Genomic DNA, 17,248 nt, shown 5'->3' on the forward strand with positions numbered 1-17,248 from the left:
AGCAAGTATCCTGTGTGCGCAGCGCGTGAATGTATCTGGGCATCTCCACGTATATTTATATAGTGTGTGTGATGCGAAAAGCAGGACCAGCCGAGGGGAGGAAGAGGGGGTGTGGGGGGAGGGAAGACGAGGGAGAGCAGGGGGGAGAGAAGAGAGAGGAGAGCGCGAGACAGAGAGAGAGAGAGAAAGAGAGAGAGAGATAGGACTTCCTCCCCGATTCGCAAAGTGAAGTCACTTCCCAAAATTAGCTGAAAAAAAGTTTCATCCGGTTAACTGTCTCTTTTTCGCTCCGCTACAACAACAAACGTGCACAGGGGAGCGAGGGCAGGGCGCTCGCGGGGGGCACACAGGGAGGGCCCAGGGCGCCAGGGAGGCCGCGCCGGGCTAATCCGAAGGGGCTGCGAGGTCAGGCTGTAACCGGGTCAATGTGTGGAATATTGGGGGGCTCGGCTGCAGACTTGGACAAATGGACGGGACTATTAAGGTAAGCGACGGGGCGGTGGGCGGGCAGCGGCAGGGCCGGCTAGGGTGGCGAGGCGGCAGGCAGACTGGGCGCGGGGCGCCGGGGTCCCGGAAGACGTGGCCACTCTCCCTTCCTTCCGCGCCCTGGCTTCGCGCCGTCTCCTCCCGCGCTCGGGTGGCCAGGCTCGCTCGCGGGGGCGATCCACTGGGCTCCCCGCCGCGGGCAATCTCCCCTGCACCCCTTGCCCCAAAGCTCAGCCCGGCCCCCTCCCACCGCGCTGCCGGCGGGGCTGCGGGCGGGGCGGCCTGAAACCTGGGGACCCCGGGCGCAGATCGAAGCCAGGGACCGGAGACCGCTGGGTCCACCACTCCCACCTGGCAAGCAAGGGCGCCCTGGCCCTGGCGCTGGGCACTCGCCTGGCGGCCGGCTTCCTCTCACCCGAGGCTGAAGGCGGCAGGGGGGAGAGCTGCAGCCGCCACCAGCTCGGGTCCCTGCCTGGTGGGCCCCAGGGCGGGCAAGTGGATTGGTTGCAGGCGGATCGGGGTGCAAGTATGCGTCTGGGGGTCTGTCGGAGCCGGCTCTTCCAGATGGAAGCCCCTGTTTACATGTCAGCGCGGGCTCGTTTCCCTTCCTCTTGGTACTTCTGTTGCCGGTCCTCGGCGCTTGGGAGCTGCCGCCTCCCCGGGACTAACGGGCCGGCCTCGCCGCTTCTCCGGCGGGGAATCTCCTTCCACAGCCTCCGTCCGCGCCGCTCCTCCTCGCCGGCTCGCGGCACTCTGCGCCAGGCGTGCGCCCGCTCCAGGGGAAGGGCTCCCAGGGTCTTCTCCAAGAGAGTCCCGCGCACTTCAGAGCCGCTTATCCTAAGGTGGCTGGCTCTGAGCCGGCGGCCCGGTGACTGCCCTGCCAAATCCTAGCCCCCAACCCCTATTCCGTACTTTCACTCCACACCTCACGCCTGGGTCTGGTTTGCAAATTGCAGCCCAGAGGGACGGGTGAGGATTTGGGTTTCATGTCAGATTTCAGGAGGGTTCACTGCCTACTCCTCTGGAACGGGAAGTGGGGCCAGGAGCAGAGAAGAGGGACACCCCCTAACGTGACTGGCCTTAGAGGACTGAGAGGAATGAATGGGACCAGAAGTGGGCTGCGAGGCTGCCGCACAACGCCAAGCAGCAGCCGGTCTGGAAAAACTATTAGGCTGGTGATGTGGGGACTGGCAGAGCCCGCCATTCCCCAGAACCCAAAGGAATGGACTCTTTACTCAGGGCTGAGTAAGAGGAGGGCAAGATGTTGGGCTTGGAGAATTCAAGAGATTTTTATCATTTGGGTGGGGTAGTGGTTTTTATTTTCTAAGGTTTTTTTTTTTTTTCTGAAAGTTTGAAATATGCTGACTTAGGTAAAAGGCGGCAACAAAAGGAACTTGAAAATCTGGAAATGAGATGACTGATTGTAATGGGTTAAAAGGAGCCTCTGTGAGCCTGGGCTCCTCAAATTCAGAGTGTGTGGGTGATGAGTGGGTGAGAGAGGACTCCAATAGTGAGGGTGGGGTGGTCACTGGTCATTTCATGCCTGTTTCTCTTCACGTTCATGCGTGCATGCAATGTCTGTGTATTCCTGGTTCAGTAATAAGATGCTCCACTCTAGAAGACGGCCCCTCATAAGGACACATACCACTTACCCAGAAAGCCCCCATCTGATCCGGAAGGGTGGTAAGATGGCTCCGGGGTCTTGATGTGGACACCCTAAGGAGAAGTGAAGCAATATCTCCGCGACGCTCAGACCTCTAAGCACAGGCCCTGAGCAAAGGGAGGAAGCTGTGGTCTGTGTACCCAGGATGTGCTAACTTCTTTAGATACACAACATAGGGATTGGCATGGCAGGCAGTGAGAATAGGCTTAGAGCAGGACCCTGAGCTTCATGCCAAGTATGGGAGTGAAGGTCTTCTTTTCCCTGTGAGTGGCGGGAGCCTGTGAGTCACTCCAAACTCTCCCCAGGAGCACCCTTGTCTCTCATCCAGGTGACCCGGCTATGCAGACTCACCCACAGAGCAGTGGCTTTTCAAGCTATCTTCAGTCCCCCAAGTTCTGAAGGAGTGAGTCTTTAGTGTGTACTTTGGTATTTAAGTTGTGTGAAAGCCACAGTTTCTTGTTCATGTGTGACCTTTGGATCTTGGGGTTCCCAGACCCCACTCCCATTGTGCTTGGAGAGGACAGTGGACAAAGAGAGGCCAGCTGACTCCTGTTGTCCCTGTGAGAATGCACAGTCCATCAAGCCTGTTTGAGCATCAAAATTGTTGTAAAAATGAAACAGCAGGACTAAATTACCTCTACAATAGTATCTTCCCAGTCCTCTTTGTTCCTAAACTATCATGCTCGTATGCTCTTACGAGGACGTGTACCTGTCCTGTACTGATAGAGGGCCACAAAATCCTGTCCTAGACTGATAGAGATCTGAAGATACTATACCATATCTAATTTGTAGACACAAATCCAGAATGTGTGTTCCCAGTTTGAATGGCTTTGACAAATCATCTTTGCGTAATTCTGGGATGTGGTTTTTATGCGCCTGTGTATTTCTTCCTCAAATATAAGGCATATCTATATTTCCAAATACCTACGGGTCTCAGCACTGAGGAGGTATTTGGTCCAGGACGCCAGGCACGTCTGGATTTCTTTGCAGAAACCCTTTATTTTGTGCATAATTTGCACAACTCTGTGTGATTACAAAATCTCAATCTCATTGCCCCTCTTATGATAAGTACTTCTGTATCATGTTCTCTTCTCCTTTCCAAGAATGTCTCCTCTGAGGATCACATCGGGAGCACCAAAGTTTGTGGGAGCCATTGCACTCTTCTTTTGCTACAGACAAGTTAATGTGTGATATTAAACAACGCCCCACCCCGCCCCTACACCCCACAGTGATATTATCAGTGTTGAAAAGTGATATTATCAGTGTTGAAAAGCACGTGGTACTGGTTGCTGCTCTAAGAAATGACCTGGTTTCAAAAACTGCATCTTAGTTCTAGGAAGGCTTCAATTGCATCTAATTATTTTATCTATGGGAGCTTGATTCAATACACATGGTGCCATTAAAGATGGGGAAACAGAGAAGATGCAGATGTGGTGAATGAAATAGGGAAATGAACAGTGGACTTGGAGTCAGAAAACCTGGGTTCATTCTCAGCTTTCTACTTAGTTGCTGTCTACCCTACAGCAATGCACTTAGCTCCTTGAGTCTCCATTTCCTTATCCATAAAATGGGGCCAAAGTACCTCCTTGCCATAAATCACAGTAAGGATCAAAAAACGTCTGGTACTTTAGTTGAATGCACATTGATTGAATTTTTCCTTGGGGATAGGGCTTGTGGGGGTTGATTGGTGAAAAAATCAAATCATGATCTGGATCTACCGTAATACGTATATCATTAATCCAACAGATACCAATTATGTGTCTTTTTGTGTGTGTGTGTGAGGAAGATCAGCCCTGAGCTAACATCTGATGCCAATCCTCCTCTTTTTTATGCGGAGGAAGATTGGCCCTGAGCTAACAGCCTATGTGTTTATTTTGTTCCAAGGTTTTGCTTTATGTGTTGAGGATAAAATAAAGATCAAAACTCTGCTGGAATTTACACTCTAGTGGAGGTGAGGGACACAAAAATACATGACCGTATGTCCAGGTGTGATACGTCTTCTGAAGAACAGTGAAGCAGGTTAGGGGACAGAACGTGCTGTAGCTGTATCAGCCGGGATGGTCAGGGAGGATGCCTTGAACAGAGTTGCACTTGGGCAGAGCTACTGGCAGTTTTGGTCCTTTACCTCAGGAAAGGGCAGCACCACCCAACCAGCAAATGATGGGAGAGCAAAATGGGAAAGAGAGGTTGAGGTTACAGCCAGGCTCTGGAAGCCAGCAGAGAGCCCAGTCCATGCATCAGACAGGCCAGGAGGGAAGTTATGGCTGACAGGGCAATGTTTGTCCCGTTGGGAAACTTCAGGATGGTATCCCTGGAGAAAGCAGCAGAGGAATACTTGGGAACCAAGACTTACTTCTGTCCTCAAAAAGGGATGCTGCCTTCACTTTGAAAAGTGGAGCCCCTCCCCCCTCACCACCACCGTTAGCCTTCATATCACCTAGATTCATGAGAACTCTGGACAAGACAGACTTTGTCAGTTTGTCTGTCCCCCTGAGCATGTAGAATTGCTTCCCTCAGTATTTACCAAATGGTGAATCCTGGTATGTTTGTGAATAATTTCTGCAAAAATGCTTCCTTCCACTTCTGCTGCTATTCAAATTTAAGTTTACAGGTTTGCAACTTTAGAGCTTTAGAGATATTTAGCTGATATTCTCATTTTATGAGTGGGGAAACTGAGGCCCAGAGCTCTTTAATGAATTGTCCCCAAGATCACACTGACAGAGTCAGAGTGAGAATTCAAGGCTTCTAACCCTCAGGCTAGTGTTCTTTCCACTATACCATGAAGATTTTATTTGCTTTCATTACGTTATTATGAATTATAGCATCCTGGAGGCAGTGTGTGTGTGTATGTGTGTGTGTGAGAGAGAGAGAGACAGAGACAGAGATAGACAGAGAGAGAAGCCTTTAAACCAAAAAATCATGAAGAATCTGGCACTTTGGACTAAAGACACTTCTGTTATTTAATGAAAAATGTATTACTACCATCTTAAATTGTTTCCCTACTTAACCAAGTTTTTGAATAGGATTTTTACGTAACTGTTTTCCAAAATAAATCCTTGTTTTCCTGTAGATAAACAAGGTCTTCATTACCAGGAGACAGCCTAAAATATAGTATTTTACTTAAACAAGGTTTCCATTACCAGGAGGCAACAAAAAATACAGTATTTTATTAAATAGCCAATAGGCCCCTCTACAGAGGAGGGATGGGTGGACTGACTTCCTATTTCAATTCTTTTAATTATTGAATATTTGACTATTTAAATAAAATATATTCAGATGCATTAGAACATATCTTATGTACCTACCTTCCAGACTGCGTAGAAAGTAGGTCTTGGATAAGATTTAGGATTTCAATGTCTTCTGTTTGGGGTCAACTAGTTAACTTGGCATTGGTTTTAGAAAGTGATTGCTTTAAACCAAGCCTATTTTCTAGAAATGGAACATTAGTCTAATGCTAGTACTGAGTTGCCCCAGCGAAAAAAAAAGTTGGGAAAATTTTTATGATGACAAACCACCAGGCAGAATTTCTAATGGACTGAGGCCTTTATCCTACCTCAAACTTCAGAAAATATCCCCAAGTTGTAAGTCAACACTCAGGCCATCAGCAAAGTCCTAGTCTTCTCTGGGAGAAGTCTCATTCTATCTGAAGTTTGATAGACAGATTTTCAGATTAAGGACCAACTATCTAGTGTTAGAATGTAAAATCTACTACTTTCATTCATTTTAGACAACCAGCTGCATTATGTAGGTATAGAATAATGTTTTTGTCTTGTTTTGTTTTGCAGAACATGACTTCTTTTTTTGGTCTGTGCTTAAAACAGTCTTTCTAAATCTATCTTTTGCTTGTTGTTTTGTGACAAATTGAGAAGGCTAAAGGACGTTGGCCAATACATACAATACACACACAAAATCACACAAAATCTTCAACCAGTCATAATAGCTCCTTTAGTAATCTGAGGGCTGTGCAGGTGTCTTCCTCTGCAGAAGACTACACTCTCTTTCATTTTCTGCTGCTTTAATGATTTATATCTATAGTGTTCATCCTATTCACATACTAATTCATCAGTGGGATGGTATTAACTAAGTGATGGCACACTAATTTCTCTACTGACCTGATAGACCCAATGTTAATTGCTTGTGTACTTTGAGATGTTTCCCCAGAGGCAATGGATGGGGTTTGTCTCTCCCCACATTGTCACCCTCAGGGCCAATATCTTGGAAGTTTGACAGAATTAGACAATCCATGGAATAACCCTTTTCTGTGCAAAGCTAGCTGGGCTTATGAGAGTCTGTAACCTTAGCCTCATTGGCATGATAAACTCATGCCAGCCATATGAATGCAAGTTAGTAACTGCAAATCAGTAAGGTCTATCGCATGACTGTTATGCAGGGGCTGAGCTAGGTGACTAAGTGCTGTCAAGATACAATGCCAGTGGCCAAAGGGCTGCTGCCCTGGAGACCGAGCAGGAGGATAAGCCATATGTGTGTGTGCAGAGTGGAATGCAGTGAGTGTCATGCTAGCCTCGAGGAAGGAAAGAGCAGTTTCAACTGGAGAGACAGAAAAAGACCTAATAACAATAGTTATTTATATAATCCCTTCTGTTTACAAAGCAGTTTCACACACACCCTTGCATTTAATCCTCACAACATCCCTATGGGAGGTAATATCATCACATCTCCATTTCATATGGGAGAAGTTAAAAATCAGAGAGGTTAGGTAACTTGCCTAAGATGACAGCTAATAGGTGACAGAATTGATTTTCAAGCCCCATGTTTCTGATTCCAGAATACTTGCTTTTTCTACATACACCAGCCTTCCCGTCTCTTGGCATAGGTGGACCTGGATCTTGCCTTTGAAGGACAGGTAGGACTTACACAGGAAGATATGGTTAAGGGCTTTCTAGGAAAGTAGAATACTTTGGTGGGGGAATGCATGTGAAGGAGAAGGTAGGAGTGGAGAGATTGGATGGAACTAGATTATGGAGGACCTTAAATATCATAACAAAGAATTTGGGTTTTATAATATATATAGAAAGAAGGAATCACAAAATTTTTAATAGAGGGATGATCTACACAGCGTACAAATCTCTTAGGAACAGAATCCTTCCTATCCTTCTCATCCTACTCATTAGGAAATGGAGATGGGAGTCTCCATCACTTATCAGAGGCCAAAAGAAGTGATTCGCAGTCAGGATTAGACAACCAGGGATAGGTTCAGGCAACCAGACCATGCTATCAGCTGTCTTTAAAGATACCAGTTTATTAAACGTGGAGTCAGGGGAGGGAAGAGAAACTCTGTTTCGTCAGATCTCGTACAAATGTGATTATCCTTTCACTCCTTTAAATGTGTCTTCTTTCGCAGTGTTCTGGAGATTTCACCACAAGCTGTTTTTTCAATTGGGCCAGCTATCCTGGGCTACAACTTTAGTTCCTTTTGAGAATGAGTCAGCAGAGAGTAACTGAGAAGAGACAAAAGGAAAGGTTGTTTCCCTGAGATTCAAATCAAATTTCTATGGAAATTCAGATAGGTCTGACATACTTTCATAGGTTGGCTGTGCCCATTGCTTCTTTTAGAAATGCTGACTTTTCACCCAAGCAAACCAAAAACTCAGAGGGTCGTCACCATCATTCCAAATAAGATCAGAGATCAAGTGTTCAGATGCATTTTCAGATAATTCAGATCAACTTTACAACAGCTTCAAAATTTCTTTTCTACCTACCTTCTTTTCTACCTACAAAAATGAACCAAAATACTGAAATATTGAAGATAGTTCTCATCTTTGGGGAACAATGTGCCTGCCATTTAGTTAATGATCAAAATCCCAGAGCATGTAATTTTTTCAAGCCACCTCCAAGAGAATGGAGACTTGAAAACTGAAATGCTTTCCCAACAGCGAGGCCCATTTACTCGGACAGAGCTGTGTCCCAGGTAATGAAAGACCTTATGTCACATCTCAGTGCACACATGCAAGGGGCCAGAATTACAGGTGCCATGGGAGCTTTAACCTTGAATTTCTAGACGTGTGGGTTTCACATGTCTACTGGAATCTAACATTCCAGTAGCAGAGTTGTTAGGTCTGAACGTATGGGTATTCATTGATTTTATGTGTGAAGGAGTCTGAGAGTGAATGATTTTGCACTATTGTTCATGTAGCAGAAATGTGAAAACAAACAGATTACTATTATAAAATTATTCAGTTTATGAGTTGTCTTTAAGTTGATGCTGCCATATATAAATTCATCTATTTAGATTGAAATTCTTACGCGTGCAGAATCATTTTGCCTTTAGGCATTTATCACTGAATTCATACTCATTCATTTATTCATTCAGCCCAAAGTTGAAGAATACTGCCAGGCACAGTGCTCAGCAGAGCTCCACGGACATGAACAAGAACAAGATGCCTATCCTATTTCTTCCAGACCTCTAGAGAGTAGAGGTTTCTCAGCCTTCTGATTGATTTTAAGCTCTGACTATTGGAGATTCCAAAAGAAGCAATACTCACTAGGGGGATCTTTATTTAAGTGGCTTTTTGTTCTAAGGAAAGTTAGGCACATTTTCCCAAGGGTGACAACCAGCTTATAGTTTCCATTGCCCCTTCCATCATGGTGAACCAGTCCATTGTATGGACATTTTTGGAAAATCAGGGCTTCAGCCAAGGAAATTCCTTCTTCTTACTCTCCCTTTCTCAGCTTTAGTTCCTCTATTTATATATTAACATGGAGAAAAATACCATAGATAAAGGGAAAAGATAGATGAGAAACTGAGAAAGAATATTTCTCATATATTGAACAAAGGGCAAATGTCCTAATATACAAAGACTACTTACCAATCAGTAAGAAAAAGGTAGACTGCTTAGCAGAAAAATAAGCAAAAATGCTATGAGTAGACAATGCTAGAAAAAGAAATGTACATGGCCGATAGACTTATGAAAAGAATCTCAAGCACGTACATAAAGATATTCAAATGAAAATAATGAAATTCTAACATTTATCACCTATGAGGATAGCAAGGATTAAAACAGCTATGCATCGTAATACCTCGTGTTAGAAAGAGTAAGGGCACATGTCACTCTCTTACCCTACTGGTGGGAATATATCTTGGTACAATCAGTCTGGAGGGCAATTTGGAAACATCTATTGAGATATTAAATATTTATACAAATTTGATAATAATTCCAATTCTAAAGATTTATCTTACAGACATCTTTACTGAGATACCAAAGATATATGTACAAGATGTTTATTGTCACATTGTTTGTAACGGCAAAAATTGGAAATAATGTAAGCGTCCATTGATAAGAGACTAGATAAATAAATTGTGGAAGATTCATTTAAGAAAATACCATGAAACTGTTAAATGGAATAAAATCAATTTTACAATGTACACTGAGAAAGTTCTCCAAGGTATACTACTATATAGAAAAAAGCAAGTTCCAAAATGTGTGGTTCCATTTCTGTAAAAAATCGAAAACACACACATATGTGTGATTATTTATCCACGGACAATTTCTGGAGGGATGTACAAGAAGCTATTAACAGCAGTTGCCTCTGGGCGGGGAGAAGTAGACTTTTGATTTTCACACTATAAACTTACGTAGTATTTGATTTTTAAATCACTAGTATATATTGCTTTTATGATTTAAAAAACTGATGTAAAAATAAAGAGGCATAATTAGAAATGGGCTTATAAAAAATGAGTTGGGCACCATCATTCTACCCAAAATGAGTTGATCTCAGATACTTTTGGATCCCATTTTGTAGTCAATACAGAGAGAAATAGTCCAGCCTAGCATCTGGGGACCTGAATTCTAGCCCCAGCTCTACCCTAAATGAGCTGTGGGATCTTAGGCAAGTCACTTCACTCCTTCAGTATTCATGTAAAATTTCTCATGTTAAAAGTTTTCTCATGTATAAAATGAAGGTATGATTTCAAAATTTCCTTTCAGCTCCCATGTTCTTAAGACTCTGATCCTCGGTAGATTTTAAAAACATGTTTTATTTGGAGGTGTAGATGACTGAACCTCTCATAGACGTTCTGTCTGGGCCCACGTGGCACTTCTTCCAAAATCCCAGGGCCAAGTTATGGAGTGACCTTCGAGGCCAGTTGAAGGCTAAGGCTCTTAGGAGGTGCTTTGTGAATTTCTGTGAGCTGGTTGTTTTTATTAGTGAGTGACACTGGAGCTGTGCTAATCTCTTTGCATTAATACAAACTAAGAATAGGGCCTGACTCTGCTTAGGGGTCTTACACTCTTCCAAAATTTGGTCTCATTTAAAACCCAAAACTCATATGGCCCCAAGCACCTTTCCCCTGCTCTTTTAAAAAATCCTGTTTAATTGAAGGGAAATTGAATTCGTCTGGTTTTGATTCATTTACACTTAACTCTTAAAAAAACAGTATTTTGAGGAGTTATTTGATGTCCAAGAAGAATTTTGAGCCTCTTAATGAGGTTTCTGGAAGGCTTCTTTTCTTCTTCTTCTTCTTAAAACAGGAAGTGGTGCTGTGCTATGGGCACAGTCAACCCCAAAAGGCCCCAATTCAGTTTGAAACTGTATCACCCACCATTTTGCATGAGCCCCAATGGCCCTCACTAAGGCCTTTCTTTCCCTACTCCTCACCTAAGAGTAAGAAATTCACTCACCTTCCATCTGAGGGAGAGCAACAATGAGGAGGAGCAATTACAGTCATAAGAAGAAAAAGAGTAAGCTATTTGTCTAGCTCTTACTATGTGCCAGCATCTGTTTTAACCTTTATAGACATACTCACATTTGGTTCTCATAAAAATCCTAAGACGTAGGTATTATTTTCATTTTGGAGAGATGAAGTAACTTACCCAAGGTCATACAGGTAGAAAGTGGAAAAGCAATGATTTGAACCTAATCTTGTTTGCCTCCCAACTTCATAGAGCTTAGCCACTGTGATACGTTGCCAGATTGATACACACATCCATGAAGTTTAGGCTTCATACCTAATCCATCTATTGAGGATCACCTAGGTTTTGTTGTTGTTTGTTTTGTTCTTTAGTCTAAGTGGCCCCCACCCGCAGGCTGCCCTGGTCAGATTCACGGCATAGCTCAATTCTTCACCACCCTTTATGCAAGGGGACCTAAGCCCTGTATTTCCCAGGTGAGAGAGCCTGCCTGAGTTTGTTGGCAGTGGTACTGGAGAGCAGGCAGGCGAGGCTGAAACAAACAGGTTCTGTTCTACTTTATGAGTTAATGAGATGACAAAAAGAAAAAGTTTTGTAGCTCAATAGAGAATAGCATATTCTTTGACTTGATGCTTCCTCCTCTACCCTCCTACCTTTCCCTCTCTCTTGTTCTCTTTTTTATTCTCTTTTACTCATATACACACACAAACTAAACACATTTAAAAAAAAAACAGATTTGGGGGCGATTATAAAAAACACAAAGAAGGGAATGTTTTGCAAGTTTAAAGGGAAATCATCAAGAAAGGCTAACTTCAGCCTCCCATTTCTCCTGAATAGCATTTCTTGTTATTTCAAGGCTGATTGACTTATAACTGCATCCACAGCCACCTCGCATCAGTTCCTTTTATCAGCCCAAGTGAGACTTCCTGTGGACTGGCCCAGCTTCCTGATGTATTTCCTTTTTCCTTTGGCAGAACAAAGAAAACCGTAGCTCCAAGGATCCTTGGGACTAAACATAATTTAGCACTGAAGAACCTATTATTTTAAAATTTTCATTCTCAATGCATGGGGGTGAGTGTCTGCCTTTGGATTTTTCACAGCATCCTATACAGCATCATGAAGGGCCCCATGTGCAATTATCAGGGGTCAATGAGCCACTTGAACTCATCCTACTTCTTGTAGTTTGATTTCATTCAAAGAGAGAAAATTCGTCCATTCTCCTCGCTAACACTGCATGAACACCCCCCACCCCATACCCATACACACTTTCAAGAGATACCTGGAATACCTCTCTGTATAGGGTTTACTCTTCTGTTACCCTAATTCACTATAACAGTTAGTAAAGAAACCCTCTTATTTAGAGATTTCACCCTATCTGTGTTTGAGGTTGTAATTCTAGAAACACGCATATAAGAAAAGAGGCTTCACAGTATATCCAAAGGGTTATCGATGTCAATTGAAGCAGAAATTCCAGAAGTGGGATGAATGTGTTGGTTTCCTCTTTTGCCTGGAGTATGCCCTATCACTTCTCACCACTTGCCTTTGCCACCTACCCTGCACATTATTTCCGAAAGACCTTGAGGCATAATCCAGGGTAACAAGGGGACAGCTGCTTGTATCTCTCTGTCATATCTCCCAAGGCAAATATCACAAGCTGCCAACTTATAGAAACCCCCCAATACTCTTAGAACATAAGAGGCCATTGCACAGAAGAGACAACTGAGGCTTCAAGATGTGGTGTGTCTAAAGATGAGAAATGGGCAGGAGACACTAGAAGCAGAACTCAGGTATTCATGAGCCCAGACAACACATTCCACAATGAGGCTGTTTCCAGGAGCAAAGATATCAAGGCTTATTGAATCCACAGGCACTCATGATTTCTTTCCTGACCATTATCATAATACTCCTGGGGAATTGAAGATGGCATTTTCCATAGGAACCACCTAGACAGCTAAGCAATCATGCAGCCACCCAAATGTTATGAAAGTAGCCTTTTCTCTTTACAAGGATCCCTGATTTGGAATGGATAACAATTGAAATTGAAATGTAGCTCCCCTGACAAGAGACATATTTCTAAGCAAGAGGGCTAATTCATCATGGTTAATTCATACTGATTTCTCCCAAATGAAACAGGTTGAAAGGATATTCTCAAAAAAGAAATTAACTCAGAAACTATGGCATGAGGGGAGTGTGTGAGGGTGGGTATGGGTATGATTGGGATGCTGAGCCCCACAGAACCTGCTCTGGGGATGCCAGGGGGAGAGGGGTGGCATGACCACACTAATACATATGAGCATGACAGATTTCTTTTCCTGGCATTGTACTCTGCAACCAGCCCTGTACCTGTCCATGGCTAGTCAGGAATCCTAGAGCGAAGATCCATGCGTTACCTCACACAATTCCCCCTGCCCTGATAATGCTGTTTGTAGAGAACCATATTCTGACCTTGGCCTTCTCCACAAAAAGAGCATATTGGGTCAAAAGCACAAGTAATCTTGCGCAAGTATGGTCTTTGGTGCAACACAGGACTTCCCTAGAGTTCAGGGATTTGAGGGGCACCTGTACTTTCTGCACTTTTCTAGAAACAGGAGGGAGAAAAAGCAGACTACTTTCCTGGAAATGTCCTTTCAGGCATGTGGAGCATTTTCCCAGGGTGCCTCAGGGAAGGCATCCAGGCATGTGGATCTGCTCCTCTGAACACTAGGGCCTCTAAGCTCCTCCTTCTGGAGATTTGTGGATCTCTATATACTTGCTGGGTCTGTACTGTGGTAAAGGAACTCCATGGTCATCCCTCCCTGCCTTCCCAGGGTTCGCCCCCTGAAATTCTTATAGACAAGCCACTGTCAAGCAGCGTGCTGGGTTTGTAGCTCACTGGAATTAATCATTTCTTCCATCAGTTGGACTGGGTATGACCCAGACTCTTCTCTGCCCAAAGTATCCTTTTTTAGATTTTTAAACCGTGTGTGTATTTCATGGGAAATTTCACATGCCTGTTTCTGATTCACTTCCAATTAAAGGCTCAAAATGCTGGTTTTGTAAGAGCTCTTTGATGATTCAGATTCTTGTTGGTTCATCTTTTTTTCCCCCTAAAAGTCAACACGAGTTTAATAAATGTTGCTTACACATTTGCATGCTTAATTGTTAAAAATAATTGGAAACAGGAGAGAATGTTTTATCCTTGTGCACAAAACAAGCATATTTACTAGGGGAAAGACAGAGACAGATGCCTCAGTGAAGGTGAACTCCTGTGGAAAAACCAAGGGTATCACTGAAGGTGGGCACCTTGGTATGCCCATCACTGGGAGAGAGGGGTGGCTCAGAGCTCAGGTCCTCTGGAAGGGTCAGGGGAGTGTTACATGGAGCATAAGAGTCCCTCATAATGCAGCCAGTCGGCATCGACAAGCTGCCAGTTGAGTGGGTCAGTCTCATCGGAGATGGAACAGGTGGTGTGGCATTTTGCAGATGCTAAGGCTACCTTCCACTCCCTTCTGATTGGAGGGAGGGAGTTGTCTGCAATTACGGCAACCCTCATTCTCCACCTGCTTCCTCATAGTCATTAAAAAGGTTGGTGATGAACCTATTGGGGTACACTTCTGCACTAAATGCAGAAGACACTGACAAAGCAGGCCCATGTTCCCCTGGGAGAGGACCCATGATCTGTGTATGTATCAGTCCCTCTAAAGTGCTAAAGTGGGCATGGGGTTTGGGTAATCTGAGTTCTGCTCCTGGTTTTCTTAGGCTGGCTGGGTGACATTGGGAAAGTTGCTCTCCCTTTCTTAACCTCAGCTTCTCCATCCACCCAAAAGGACTAAGACTAATGGTAGTACAATCTTCTTCTCCCATGGATTTGGTAAAAATCTGGAGTGATGAGTTGCATTGAATTTCTTGAAGAAAAGCTTTAATTATTTATTGTAATATAACTAACTATTGGGTGGCTCATTACACTGTTGTTCTTGTTGTCAGTTGTAAACCATGCAACATTTCCGTTTCTGAGCCTCACTTGAACTTTTTACTAAAAAGAGATCACCCTTCGCTCTTCATTGTCAGGGGATGGTTAGCAATATTCAGTCGGCCAGAGTTACAAAATGTTAACTTTGTGTTCACACAATGTAATGTGGGAATGCTGTGTGCTGTGTGGTGCTTCTTGCCTAAGAAAGGTGACCCAGACATTTTATTAAGGGTAGCAGTGAGATGCTGGAGTGTCTTGCAAATCACTGTGATGGTGGCAGATGTGTTCCATGAAAGCCATGTACAATTTGAAGTGTGAAAATCTAGGTTAAACCCACTTATTAGCTGTGTGATCTTGGGCCAGATATTAACTTCTCTAATCTTTTCCTTTCCTATCTATAAAATAAGAATAGAAATGATAGTAATAATAAGAAATATTAAGTTTTTTACCTGCCTTACTGACTAATTATAAAAATCAATAGAAGTGTGGAAGTGAAAGCACTTTGTAACTGTAAAGTGCTGTGTAAATGCTGGTTATTATTATCTTAGTTATTATTCTCATCCAGGTCAGTGTGTGAACATAACGGATAATAAATGTTGCTTAAATTGAATTTGTTGGGTTGTTTTTTCTGGCTTTAATGATTCCAAAGACTTACTGGCATTTGGTTAAATTCGTCAATTAGGTACGTATTCACATCTCTACCCATATAGTCACTCTCCCCGCCGAGTGCACCAGGACAGACCAAACATCACCTAGTCCTCCTTTCCCTCCCTCGTATCCGGCCATTGTTCTACTCATGAAACTCCCATCCCAATCAATGGGGGTTTTACGTAAAAACCGATGGCAGGATATGAGTGCAGCTTCAGGAATTCCAGGCTTGTGCTGCTGATAAAGACAGTTATGTGAAATTGAAAACACCAGAGAAACAAAATTCTCCTGTCCAACCTATGCTACTCAGTTTTTTTTTGAGGGTTGTCTCTGCTTTTAAAGAGTCAAGAGCCCTCCTAGAATATGAAACATATATTTTCTACAACATTGCCTTGTAAATAGTTTTAACATGCCCATCTAGCTGCCCAGACACCCGCTGGCTCCCCCACATTCACCTGTGCCACCTCCTCTGTTATCTTCTCAGTGCCCTTGTGGTAATAGGTTAAGGAATACAGGGCCAGGCCTGAAGCTGGTTAATGCAGAGATTTCAGTTCTTCTATTTCTCTGCTTCTCCATCCCCTTCCAGAAAGAAGAGTTTTCCAACCTAGGAGGGACTGTAGAACTGAATCCCATGATCAAAGGCTGTGAATTAGTTTGGGTTGTGATGGTCTGTCTTAAGTGTTGAAGCTACTCATAGGTTTAATTGACTTAAATGTGAGTGAAGGGACAACAGAAAGTAATTTGCCTTGAAGATGGTCCTCTGCTAGTGTTGAAGTCAGCAGCTCTTCTCCCACGTAATGAGACTAGACAAGGCAGGGTTAGTCTTTATTCTCATCATGCATCATCAATATTGTAGGAAAGGTTGTATCTGTCTTCCATGTTACACAATGCAACCAAATATGATTAGGTGACCAGAAGTGAAGTGAAGAGGGAGAGCATTTGCCCATGTTCTACCTGCACTGAAATAGCTAAGTAATAAAGAGATAAAAAAGGGAAATAAAGTGACCCTTGTCATTTTAAAGTGATCATCCAGACATTTAGGATTGAGATTAAGAGCTTCTCCTTAAGTCGTATTTTCTGAAAGTGTTGGATTATGTATTAGAGTTTTATTCCTAGCCAACAGAATCAGGATTTTAAAGTCCATGGGGCTGGACGTTGAGCTCCTCAGACATCGACCTGTGTAATCTAGGAACCACAGTCTAGCTAAGATCAGTCCTACTGCTTTTTACCTCATGAAAACAAACGACCACCAAGATCTTCATGGTGCATTGAAGGAGCGTTCTGTTTTTCTACACCAAAACCACAGAGTGAAGGTAAAGAGATTAGAGAGCATCTCAAATATATATTTCAAATTATGAAGAACGTCTCACACAGTGGAAGCACGTGCAGCCTTGCAGGAAACGCCTTTTGTTTGACCCTGGTGTCTCTTTGTGAGGTCGGGTTGTATAAAGATTCTGGACAAAGTCAGCATCCCTCCGTCCTAACTCTGTCCTGTGTCTTGCCTAAACATTTACAGATTTGGAATTAGCCAATGTAACACTTTCTAATCTTTTTCAAGTAACTTTAAATTTCTGGTTTTAAATTTGATTTAGGTAGAAGGGAGCAATATTTTCTTGGGCTGTAGAAGGCTCAAACATCTCTCTTTTGAAAGTATTGATGCATAGGAAACTTCATGAGAGACACGGCTCTTGCACAATTTTTAGGATAAGAGACTTGGGAAACTTCATCAGTACTTCTCAACTTTCTTAATATTATCTTAAAGGCAAAAGAAAGTGGAAGATTAAGAAAACTGTCTTTATCAGGGCTTTCTGCAATGATGGAATTTTATTTCATTTGATTTTAGTTAATCACTTT

General features: G+C 43.3%; 1 protein-coding gene across 1 annotated transcript in view; it reads left to right on the top strand.

The window, feature by feature from the left end:
- Positions 1–293: 293 nt before the first annotated feature.
- Positions 294–17,248, top strand: part of FLI1 (Fli-1 proto-oncogene, ETS transcription factor) — a 112,958-nt gene continuing 96,003 nt past the window's right edge. The window contains exon 1 of the mRNA XM_004438458.3: positions 294–484. Within this exon, the coding sequence (XP_004438515.1) occupies positions 467–484 (18 nt within the window). The 5' untranslated portion in view covers positions 294–466. The remainder of the gene's footprint in view (positions 485–17,248) is intronic.

This window comes from Ceratotherium simum, chromosome 7 (assembly GCF_057802395.1).
Source record: "Ceratotherium simum simum isolate JZ-2026a chromosome 7, ASM5780239v1, whole genome shotgun sequence".
In the NCBI taxonomy this organism is placed as follows: Eukaryota; Metazoa; Chordata; class Mammalia; order Perissodactyla; family Rhinocerotidae; genus Ceratotherium; species Ceratotherium simum.